The sequence below is a fragment of the Hypomesus nipponensis genome, chromosome 11 (assembly GCF_054491055.1).
Source record: "Hypomesus nipponensis isolate SF chromosome 11, ASM5449105v1, whole genome shotgun sequence".
Lineage (NCBI taxonomy): Eukaryota > Metazoa > Chordata > Actinopteri > Osmeriformes > Osmeridae > Hypomesus > Hypomesus nipponensis.
This window is the reverse complement of record NC_140371.1, coordinates 2,363,577-2,376,131: the sequence shown is the minus strand read 5'-3', so window position 1 is coordinate 2,376,131 and position 12,555 is coordinate 2,363,577. Positions and strand designations below refer to the sequence as shown.

Here is a 12,555-nt window from a genome sequence, read left to right as displayed (position 1 = left end):
TCAACTGTACGTAAAGACTCTGAAAACTGTGCAACAGACAGGATTCAGACACAGAGTTATTGGATACAAGGTGTACATTTACTGGAGAGTGAAGCCATAATCCGAGCTGAGACGTCACAATTGGCCGCGTTATGTGGTCTCAAATGTATCCTGGGTCTTTACATCTAAAATCGAAATTGCTTTCTGCATCTTTGGGGCGGGCATTTTGTCACCCCAGCGTGAACCCCGGGACCCTTCGTCAGAGAGAGGTTGTTCTGCAGAACCCTTCTCACGAAGACCACCCTCCTGAACATGCTGCTGTGGTGGAGGAAAGCTCTGGAAGGTTTTCTGGTGAATGTCGTCCCTCTGGCTTCATGGTGGAAGGCTGTTGGTCTGGGTCTGGTCAGGGTGGAAGGGGTCTGAAACCAGGACACCTCCTAGTGAGAGCATCTCTCTTGACGTCCTGACTAACACCCTCAGCAGAAAGGGAATGGTTCTCCTCAGAACCACATGGTGCTGTCTCAGGTCACACGCTCAGTCCTGAGTCCTGAGTCCTGAGTCCTCTACCTCAGTGACGAAAAGGCACTAGTTGGAGCCTTTTTTTTCTGCGAGTGGTTAAAGAGTCCCAAATCTGACCCCAAATCTGCCTCTGATGCTGCCTCTGTAGCTGCCTCTGTCCAGGGCCCAGACCTGCCTCTTAACCACCATGGGGCTGGCCATCAGCTACTGATGCATTTTCCATCTCATGACCTGAGGCTGTGGCCTCCCATGGTCCCTGTTTCTATAGCTGTCTCCCTGGAGGCCTCCTCTGGCTTGACACCACAGCCTCTCTCAGTCAGCTTCTGATGACGGATGGCTGCTGTTTTCCATGTTAGTCTGATAGAGCTAAGCCTGGATGGAGAGATGTTTTATTTAGCGCTTTGGTTAAAAAACGATAAACGGAGCTTGATGAAATGAGTCGTGTTGCTACTCAAGTCAGTGTACTGTGTGTTTAGTAGGGGTTCTGCTTCTTCTGTCTGTCTGCCCCTCTCTACAGGTTAGGAGGTACAACTCTGCTGTCGCAACATGTCCTCTTCTCTCCTCTCCTCTCTTCTCTTCTCTTCTCTCCTCCTCTCCTCCTCTCCTCTCCTCTCCTCCCCTCTCCTCCTCTCCTCCTCTCCTCTCCTCTCCTCTCCTCTCCTTTCCTTTCCTTTCCTTTCCTTTCCTTTCCTTTCCTTTCCTTTCCCTTCCCATCCCCTCCCCTCCCCTCCCCTCCCCTCCCCTCCCCTCCCCTCCCCTCCCCTCCCCTCCCCCTCTCCAGTGTGTCGTGTCCCCGGCCGCTCTGATGAGAGAGCGTCCTCACTAACATGCCCTCCTCTTCCTCCTCGTCTACCCCACAGCCCAGGGAGAAAGGCCGCATGCGATTCCACAGGCTCCAGAACGTCCAGATTGCTCTGGACTACCTGAAGAGACGACAGGTAGGCACTGGCCTTGAGGCCTCCCTCCCTCCCCGCCTCCCTCCCCACCTCCTTCCCTCCCTCCCTCCCTCCCCGTCTCCCTCCCTCCCCGCCTCCCTCCTTTCCCGCCTCCCTCCCTCCCCGCCTCCTGGTAGCAGCTCCTCAGCTGCCGCTAGACATGACGTCACATGACCGCGGGCCCAGTGAACAGAGACAAAGGCTTCACAGAACCACACGCAAACAGTTCTATGATTCCATTGTTTTAGCCACATACCAGGTCAAGACTGCCCCTCATTCATATGCATAACCTGCCAAATACCAAATCTGGTCCCCTTGTGCTACTCAGCCAAACTATGATCCATAGGATTGTTGCAGATTGCATCAGTCTGTCGGAAGTTCAATGGGTTAATATGGAACTTTATAAACATTTCTTTTAGTATATCACTGATACTGATAGAGAAATGTAATATATCACTCATACTCTGAACATTTAGGTATATTTATGTAGGTTGTGTGCAGATTATGACTTTATGGATACTGATAAGAGTTGTTTACATTTTAGGGTATGGTATATATTTGAAAAAGATTTACACTTCAAAGCATCATAACCCCTTGTAAACCAAGTGACTGACTTTAACGTTTAGCACTGTCTCTGAAATAGCTTTACAAAGTCTTTGCATTTAACAAAATACCATGTTTATTTAAAATAGCCTGGCTGAATCCATAGAAATATTGACAAGGACATTCCGCCAGTAACAAAGCAGAAATCTCACTGCCTGCAGTGCCCCCTAGTGGCTTAAGATTGGAGAACAGAACAGCAGACTCTGACAATCTGCAGTTCTCTAGAACAAATCCTCTGAGAAGAAGATCACAGAATTAGGCTTTTTAATGATCTGCTGTAGCCACAGATACAGGACAACAACAAGAAGCACAATCTACAGTCCTCTCTGTGAAAGCCTGTACAGGTGGAGACATGTTCAAGTCTTTTATTGTCAGGTACACAGACCAACACAGGGTCAGACTGGGCACTGAAATTCTTAGGACAAGACAACGCAAAGCAACCTGACCTAACCACCATGACATATAAGTACTCAGAACATAGATTACACCTATGATAAGCTAAAATATAATAAACCTCCTAAATATACACAATAACAACCAATAGATATAGGCAAGGCACTTCACCCTACTTACCTCGGGGGGAATGTCCCTGTACTTACTGTAAGTCGCTCTGGATAAGAGTGTCTGCTAAATGACTAAATGTAAATGTAAATGTAGTTTCCAGTGGTGTACATCAATACACAAACACCAATCCTTGTGGCAGGCTGTGGAGTGATAAAGATGGAGCGTTCAGATCAAACCTTCTGGGTTCCCCTCAGGTCAAGCTGGTGAACATCCGGAATGATGACATCACAGATGGGAATCCCAAACTCACCCTGGGATTAATATGGACCATAATACTGCACTTTCAGGTCAGAGACAAATATGTGTGTGTGTGTATGTACATGTGGGTGTGTGTGTGTATGTACGTGTGTGTGTGAGTGTGTGTGTGTGTACATGTGTGTACATGTGTGTACATGTGTGTGTGTGTGTGTGTGAGAACAAGTGGAAGCTGTGGTGCATGTGTTCACTCACAGTGCCATCATGTTTTTTGTTTGTCAGAATAGTTTTGAAGGTTTGTCTATTCCCCGCTTGACCAGATCCTGATTTAGGAGTTAGCGTGCTCTGTAAGCTGATGACAGTATATATTTTGTGGATTATGTTATGTAACCATGGGTGAGATTTGTCTCAATCTGAATCCCTGGCCAAGTCAGCCCCAGTTCGCTGGCTGCAGTTCCTCCTCCCCACCACTAGAGGTCCTGGTAGTGTAGAGAGACCCCAGCCTGCATCTCTGCCTCACAGAGACAAGTAACCTGGAAGAGCTCAGAATACCACACACACACACACATACACACGCACACACACACACATATGCACCAAGGTGACTGGTACTTTTACAGTGGCAGTAGCAATGCCAGCTGGATCCAGTGTTGCATTCACCAGGCCACTCTCTCTTTCTCTCTCTCTCTTTCTCTCTCTTTTTCTCTCTCTCTTTCTCTCTCTCTCTCTCTCTCTCTCTCTCTCTCTCTATCCCTCGTTCTACCATACAGGCTTGACTGGGTTACAGTCTGGGTGGGGAATGTACCTACTCGTCCAGGTCTCTCTGGGTGTCTGCCCTGCAGACTGGTCACAGAGAGAAACAGAGACAGAGAGATAAGGACGGTATTCCAGTCTTGTGGACTGGGAGCAGAAGGTGAACTCCTTGCCTCAGCAGAGGAGGGTTGCCCCGGCCATGACCCTCTTTATAATCCTCACAGCCCACTTCCATGTCATCACATAACGCAATGAATCATTTAAGAAAAACAAATCATCAGTGTCTTTTTGGGAAAAGAACGAATTAGAGAAAGTATTTCATAATGCTGGCTGTCATAAACCATGCTGACAGGTAGCTTGGGTTGGCAGTGTCCACACCTGTCCATGTCAGTCTCACGCATGCTGTCGGGCATTCCTCCTCTCTCCCCCCCCTCTCTCTGTCCCTCCCTCTCCTCCCTTCCATCCCTCTCTATCTCTCTCCCTCTCTCGGAATCTGTCTCTGCTTGCCTCCTCTCTTCTCCCTCTCTTATGAGTTTTTTCCTGCATGCCTCCCTCCCCGTGGTATCTGTCTTTTTCTCTCTCCCTTCTCTCTCTCTCTCTCTCTCTCTCTCTCTCTCTCTCTCTCTCTCTCTCTCTCTCTCTCTCTCTCTCTCTCTCTCTCTCTCTCTCCCCTCTCTCTCTCTCTCTCTCTCTCTCTCTCTCTCTCTCTCTCTCTCTCTCTCTCTCTCTCTCTCTCTCTCTCTCTCTCTCTCTCTCTCTCTCTCTCTCTCTCTCTCTCTCTCTCTCTCTCTCTCTCTCTCTCTCTCTCTCTCTCTCTCTCTCTCTCTCTCTGGGTTCAGGGTGCTCAGGGGAGCTGCCTGTCTGTCTAACAGGGCGTGATGAGGCTAGGGGCACAACTCAGGGGCACAGCTCAGGGGCAAAGGCCAGAGGACAGGATAGAGGACAGACAAGGGGACAGGGCATGGGACATGCCAGGGGACAGGGGACAGCTGTGCCCCTGAGCTGTTCCCTGAGCTGTTCCCTGAGCTGTTCCCTGAGCTGTTCCCTGAGCTGTTCCCTGAGCTGTTCCCTGAGCTGTTCCCTGAGCTGTTCCCTGAGCTGTTCCCTGAGCTGTTCCCTGAGCTGTTCCCTGAGCTGTTCCCTGAGCTGTTCCCTGAGCTGTTCCCTGAGCTGTTCCCTGAGCTGTTCCCATCCTCAGCTCCTTCCTGTGGGCTGCAGGTGTACGTGCGCTCCAGATCACCCGTCTAACCTTCAGAGGAAATGTCACCGGAGCCGGGCCGCTGCGGCAGCGTGGGACTGCAGTTATTTTTAGGAGTGCTGTTTGAGGACATTATTTTGACTGTTTCATACACCCCAAGGCCTGTGCACACTGAACTGTGCACACTGAACTTAAGGTCCCATATCTAATGAGCTTGCAGTTGTTCAACGATAATGTGGTCATCGTACAAAGTCATTCAGTCAGTTGTAAGCACACGAGGCAGTCTATTGGTTGGTTTGGGTGTGTGTCACTTCCGGGTGAATAAGGTTTAGTCTCAGAGTGAACTGTTCTGGTGACGCGTCAGGATAACCATGTTGATTTAAAGCGTTGGACTGGAGCCCCACAGTGGGCTGGGCTGCTTCATTAATAACACAAGTGAAAGAAGCTCTTTTGTAGTGGTGGGTGGACGTGTCTTTGGTCTCTTTGTCCTGCCATGCTGGCCTGGTGTTTTTAAAGCCCCTCTGGTAGGCAGGGCGCTCTCTCTCTCTCTCTCTGCTCCCTCTCTCGCTCGCCGCTGTCTCTCTCTCTGTCCTGTCGGAGCTGACAAACTTGCTGAGCAAAGTTTTCTCATACGAGGGATTGTCACTGCCGGCTGTGTCTGTCAGGGTCTGTCAGCTGGGGCGTCTGGTCCCCTCCCCCCGCACCCTATCCCACCCTCCTAGACACGTCCTGGCTACAGACAGGCACATTGGAGGAAACCTAACACCAGGAGGGGTCCTGCAGGTGGTTGTGTTTACAAATCAGACCAAGACGACCGGGCTTCAGGGCTTTCTCCCCCTCTCTCTTTCGATCTCTCTCTCATTCTCTCCCTCTCTCTTTCGATTTCTCTCTCATTCTCTCCCTCTCACTTTCATTTTCTGTCATTCTCTTCCTCTCTCTCGTTTTCTCTCATTCTCTTTCTCTCTTTCCTCCCTCTCTCTCTCTCTCTCTCTCTCTCTCTCTCTCTCTCTCTCTGTCTCTCTCTCTCTCTCTCTCTCTCTCTCTCTCTCTCTCTCTCTCTCTCTCTCTCTCTCTCCGTCCCTCCCTCCCTCCCTGTATCAGCTGGGAGGTGAAGCAGTGTGGGCTGTCCCTCTGGCTGCTGTGCTGCTGTCTGCGTTTATGGTGTTTGGGTTGGATTAGCCTGGACCTGGCACACACTCCAAAGGTCACACACAGATTCCAGAGAGCAGGGGGAGAGCAGAGAGGAGAGGAACCGAGAGCAACCGAAAGGAAAGAAGAGGAAAGGAAAGGAGAAGAAAAGGAGAAGAAAAGTAAGGAGGACTGTGACAGAGGAGAGACCCGGGAAAGACATCAGGAAACAGAGGAGAGGCAGCGCTGGACAGAGAGAGAGAGAGAGAGAGAGGGAGAAGTAGCGGACGAAAGAGAGAGGTCTGGAACTTCTCCGCTGTGTTCTCCAGGGACCGGGTCAGTGGCCACAGCCTCCACAGGAACTCTCTCTCTCCACCGCTCCCTCCTCCTCCTCCCGCCCTCAGCAAACATGGCTCCCTCTGTGTGGAACATGAGTGATCGTCTCTGTTAAAGCCCCCGGAGTCCCAGCGCCGAGCACAGGGGAGCAGAGCAGCGGCAGGCGGTCCATGGGGAGGTGAGTGCGGGACGGGCACAGCCATGGGGAACGTGTGTGGCTGCGTGCGCGGGCCCAAGGAGGAATGCTACGTTGATCCTAGCAAAGCCCCCCTGAGCCCGGAGCGCAGGGAGCTGCGAGGACGACGCTACTTCCAGAGGAAGAAGAAGAGGAAGTCAGGAGACTTCCAGCCCACGGAGTCTCTGCGGAGCCGTGGAGGAGAGAGTCTCCAGGACGGGGATGTCTCCGGGGGCATGGAGCCCCGGTGCTGCCCAGACCAGGGCCCCAAAAGCGGGGCGGAGGACAGACCTGACGGGGAGAGTCCACCAGAGGTGGAGGAGACCCCCAGCGCCAGGCTAGGCAGCATCAGCCACGGTGTCTACGTGGGTGAAGTGCAGGTGAACCGCAGAGCTACGCTGGGACAGAGGTTGGCTCTTCGCTCGGGGCGGCTGTCCCAGCAGCAGGGGGCCGGCGTGGGGAGCAGGCCCGCCGGCCAGGCCCCGCTCCGGGGCATCACCCGGACCTCCAGGGACGTGGCCCCCAAAGACGGGCTCCTGGGCCGGAGGCTGCTCCAGAAGCAGCTGAGGAGGGTGGTGAGCTTCGGGGCGGTGGAGCACACCCTGCGCACCCTGAGGGGGGACGACCGCCTGGCCGTCAGCCTCCCCAGGATCATCTGGAGCTCCCAGGTCCACCGGCGGACGAGACGCGCCCACACGCACACCTGCTCCGGGGCGTCAGGACCCTCTCTGGGTCACGCGGAGGGTTCCGGGGCCTCTGTCATGTGTGCTTCCGCCAGACCTGAGGTAAAGCTGGGGTATTAATAGCCAACAGGAGGTCTGGCATCGGAGCAGCAGGGGTTGGGGAAGGGATGGGTGGAATGGAGCCCGGCGTTTCTCGGTTTCTTCAAGGAATTAGCGCTGTATGATTTTGTTGACTGTTTCTGTGTGTGTGTGTGTGCGCGTGTGCGTTTGTGTTTCTGCATTCCATTGCAGTGGCGTTCCTTGGAAACGGTTGTTTTCGAGTGTCTGTGCAATCTGTCTGTGTGACACTGTGTTTCCACACTGGCAGACCGAGAGTCCCGATGTGCAGTTCTGAAAGCGCAGTCGGAGAAGTCTAAATATACTCTGTGACACGGTGTAAGATTCTCAGGACTCGAATGAGCACTGTCATCACTGCTCCTGCCAGACCGGTTTGGAAACAGGAAATGACAGATCCTGACAGAGATTGTGGAGAGCTTTTTACTCAAGACGTGCCACTCATGTTGTCTTAGATAAACTTGGCAATTTAATTGAATTGTTTTCATGATTTAAGTGACCATATACATCTCTCTGTTTTCTTCCCCCTTTACTTTTCACATGGTTTACTCCACTGGAGCAAAGCAAGCCTCTTCTTATTACAATTTCTGATTCTTATTTTCCATGACATGTTCCCAGTGCTGGGCAGTGCAGCAGTCATGTTCCCCAGTGCTGGGCACTGCAGCAGTCATGCAGTCATGTTGGTTGAGACACTGAAGAAGTTGTTTCTGCCAGCAGAACATAACATTTACATGTTGATCATGTTCACCTTACTGTAGCATTGTCAGACATGTTTCTGCCGCTGAGTTTGAATATCCTGTAATAGACATAAAGTTGAGTGCTTCTTTATCCTTATCCTAGTCAGCTCAATCAAAGCTAGCTTTCACTAACTCTTTAAAAGTAAAATTCATGCGGGCTTGATCTGTGCTAACTTATGCTAGCTCAAGCAAAGCTAGATTTTCTTAGCTCAATCAATGCTAACTTATGCTAGCTGAAATCCAGATACAGCAGCTTGCTCTAGCTGACTTAACATACTCACCAGGGGCCAGTTGTTCAGAAGTGATCGGATCGGATTCCGGCTATTGGATTGGATCAAATCTTAAAAATGGGTTGTTCAAAATAAAAATAAAAGGATTTTGAAATTGGATTAGATCAGGTAATCCAGTCTTGGTCTTGATCTGGATCAAACCTTCTATATGTGTTGTTCAAAACCTTTTAGTAGGATTGGGATACCTTTGATCCAAAATCAAGATCTTTCTGATCCCAACAGAAGGGTCAGGGTAGATATCAGGAACGAAATGTAATACAACTTGAAATTGGTCAAATATAACTATCATGTAGTACATATTCCTTTATTAATATGAAAGAGCAGAAGTACAGATTAGTCTGGCAGAGGAACAAATCACTCTTCCTCAACTTCAGAAAACCAAAGCCAGACTTGAGATCCTCCTCCTAAATCGAGAGCCTAAAAAGCTGCTCTCTCCACAACCGAAGACTAACTTTGAAACTTTAATTGTTAACTATTGGACATTTAGCCTTTTTCAGATTTTGAAACACATGTTCAAAATATTTATATTTGTTTGTTTTCTATTGTTTGTGGATCCTCTGACCCACAGAGCCATCCCTGTTTGATTGTTTTATTTTGACCTTTTCTGTCTTTTCAAATCAAAGCACTTAAAAGTGACCCCCTTGCTGGCTTTTGAACCTGTTCTTTAAGTAGCAACAAGCCTACACTGTTATATGTTGTCCCATTTATAACACTGGGAATGCAAATTTGGTCATCTTGAAAAGTTTGTATCTGGGCCAGGCTGATCCAATCCAATGTTGCTTTGAAAAAACAACACAAAAGTAAGAGTGATTACCTGATGCTGGAAAGCAAAACATGGGATTTCAAAATCCAGATAAACTTTTTGAACGACCGGGGCCAGATGTTTGAGAGTGTATCTCAGTCAACATTTCCTTGAACAGGACAACGTGCCAGCACGTCCAGAGGAGGTTCAAAGGTCGCCAGGAGAGAGGGTCATGGAGGTGAAGCAGCCTTGCGTCACAACAAGGCACATAGACCTGCACTGCCCTCTGGGTTGCCATGACCACATGGGTGTGTTTGTTTAGGAGGTTATCTATTCATCTCTCCCTCAAGCAGGGGGCTAATGATTAGTCAGCCGGATGCCTCGTTGACATTTCTAGCATTTTTGACACAAACAAACTGTGATTAGTTAACCAAATAAGGACACTGGGACACACGTTGTTGGGCATTTGCCTTGGTGGAAAAAAAAAACGTTACACACACACACACACACACAGAAAGACACGGACACATTGTTAACAGTAATGAGTTCTTATAGACTGGATAATGTCTGCTGGTTATGGAGTTCAAAGCCCTGACAGGGTTTGTCATGTGGCTTCTCCTGTCTGATCTCCTGGTTCCTGATGTCTGTCCAGGTTGTGTCGGACGATCTTCTTTGTTAGTACACACAATAACTTGTAAGCACAACCCCCAGCCCCACCCTCAACCCCACCTACCTCCGTCACCGCTATGAAGTTGATCCTGCTTTAGGATGTGAGTTGATAACCCACAGAAGTCAAGATGGATGGATTTGTAAACCCGTACTTGTTAAGCCATGCTGATTCTTCTTCTTTTGATGTGCCATTCCATGTATTACAATGCTGAACACCACACACACACACACACACACCTATCTGACGTGGTTGGCCTGGCTCAGTGTAGTGAGACCAGCTGTCTGTTTCAGTCATAATGCCTGTCAGAGCACCTGTTAAGTTTTCCATCTTTTAGATCTCAAAGGCCCATGTCTGTTGACTGTGCGGTGGTTGATGTCTTTCACTGTTAGTTTGATCAAAGCAACCTTGTGTGTACTGACTAGAGGCAATCTCACTATACACAATATCATGTTATTCACTTGACGTAATGCACATTGGTGGTGAGCTGTTGACTTGCCCCTGTCTATGATCTCACCTCCTGGCAGAGGTGTGTGTGTGTGTGTGTGTGAAGTTCTTGACAGTTCTTGTAATCGTCTTTCGTCTCCCACATTCCTCATGTTGTTATCGTACTAGATCGGTGATGGGTGCTGTTGTTCATGCGTGTAGGATGACCCAGTTCCTGTGTTGTTAACATGTTGTTCATGCGTGTAGGATGACCCAGCTCCTGTGTTGTTAACATGTTGTTCATGCGTGTAGGATGACCCAGCTCATGTGTTGTTAACATGTTATTCATGCGTGTAGGATGACCCAGCTCCTGTGTTGTTAACATGTTGTTCATGCGTGTAGGATGACTCATGTTGTGCCTCCCCCAGATCTCTGAGATCCACGTGTGTGGGGAGTCGGAGGACATGACTGCCAAGGAGCGTCTGCTGCTCTGGTCCCGGCAGATGAGCGAGGGCTATGTCGGCGTCCGCTGTGACAACTTCACCTCCTCCTGGAGGGACGGGCGCCTCTTCAACGCCATCATACACAAATACAGGTAGGGCCCAATCAGTGACAACACACACAAATACAGGTAGGGCCCAATCAGTGACATCACACACAAACACAGGTAGGGCCCAATCAGTGACATCACACACAAATACAGGTAGGGCCCAATCAGTGACATCACACACAAATACAGGAAGGGCGCAATCAGTGACATCATACACAAATACAGGTAGGGCCCAATCAGTGACATCACACACAAATACAGGTAGGGCCCAATCAGTGACATCACACACAAATACAGGTAGGGCCCAATCAGTGACATCACACACAAATACAGGTAGGGCCCAATCAGTGACATCATACACAAATACAGGTAGGGCCCCTTCAGTGACATCACACACAAATACAGGTAGGGCCCCTTCAGTGACATCACACACAAACACAGATAGGGCCATATCAGTGACATCACACACCAAAACAGATGGCCTCACAGTAACTACTGATGAAGAAAGTGTTTTGTCCGTCTCTTCATAAACGGAGTGACTAAGTTCAGTTGAGTTCTGGATTTTAATAAGTATTTATCAATCTGCAGATTGGGAGAGAAATCCATTCCTCTGACAATAAATGACAACACAACACCAGGCTTAGGTCTCAATCAAGTCTCTCTCCGCTCAGAGGAGGAGGCTGGAGGACCATCTTTTATAGGGCACAAGAAATGTAAACATAGATAGTGACAGTCAGGCAGTAATGACGTTACAAAAGTCTATGAGCATTCATATCTGTGTGTCTGTCTGTATGTCTCTCTGTCTGTCTGTCTGTGTATTTATGCATCCATGCATTTACGCATTTATGTATTTATGCATCTAATCTATCTATGAGCTTGACTGTAACTTGTTAGACTATTGTTAGCTAACAAATTAAACGCTACTGTAATTGGCACAGTCGTTAGCCAATAAACATAGGCTCACATGTTACATAAGAGATTGAGCACATTTCCTCAACAGAACCTGGGCCCAATCATCATGCCTGAAGGAACCAGAATAAAAACCTCATTCAGAGCAGTTTGTGTTTAATTTCCCCTTACAAATACTGAGTTTTCTTATCTCTCTCCCTCCCTCTGTTTCTCCCTCACTCTCTCTCTCTCGCTCTCTTTACCTTTCTTCTCTATCTCATTATCTCTCTCCATATCCCCCCACTCCATCTCTCTCTCCCTCTCTCTCCCTCTCCTCCTTTCTCACCCTCTCTGTCTGCCCCCCCCCCCCCCTCCCCCTCCCCAGACCGGACCTTGTGGACATGGGTTGTGTCTCAGCCCAGAGCAGCAGGTCTAACCTGGAGCAGGCTTTCACTGTGGCTGAGCAGCTGGGCGTGGCCAGGCTGCTGGACCCTGAGGGTGAGTCCCACACACACCCAAGGACCAAGACAACATCGCCGCAAGTCACCTTTTCCTCAGTTTACGATTTTTACAGGAATTTCTGGCCCCCACAAGATCAGTTGAACAAAATGCACACACATACACACACACAGATTTACACACACACACACACAAACACACACACACACGCACACACACACACACACACAGACGTACACACACACACACACATAGACGTACACACACACACACACACACACAGACACACATGTACCTACTTGCAGCAAGGATTGCAGCCAGCAGCTAGATAGCACTGGATTCAAATCACTTGGTAATGTGTCAGTCAAAACACAAACACACGCACACACACACACACACAAACACACGCACACACACACACACACGCACTCACACACACACATTCCTCCAGTGGTGTTTTTCACTCAGCAGGTGAGCATTCCTCCACATGTTCACATCTCTGTATTGTCGTCAGAGAGCTGAAGCCATCCACTAGGAGCTAGGGTCTCAAATCAGAACTTGACACGTTTACTTCATGTCATGTAATATAACTAGCACTCTATGAAGACCAGCTG

The 12,555-nt window shown here is 49.2% G+C and overlaps 1 protein-coding gene across 5 annotated transcripts in view; it reads left to right on the top strand.

Moving 5' to 3' along the window:
• Positions 1-12,555, top strand: part of dst (dystonin) — a 136,184-nt gene that overhangs the window by 34,574 nt on the left and 89,055 nt on the right. For 4 of the 5 annotated variants that reach the window (XM_084709023.1, XM_084709027.1, XM_084709026.1 and 1 more), the window contains 4 exons: positions 1,359-1,436; positions 2,795-2,887; positions 10,473-10,639; positions 11,868-11,980. In XM_084709023.1, coding sequence (XP_084565149.1) covers positions 1,359-1,436; positions 2,795-2,887; positions 10,473-10,639; positions 11,868-11,980 — 451 coding nt within the window. Of the gene's footprint in view, positions 1-1,358; positions 1,437-2,794; positions 2,888-5,873; positions 7,171-10,472; positions 10,640-11,867; positions 11,981-12,555 lie in introns of those variants that run through there. The other variant, XM_084709024.1, reaches the window with a different exon arrangement.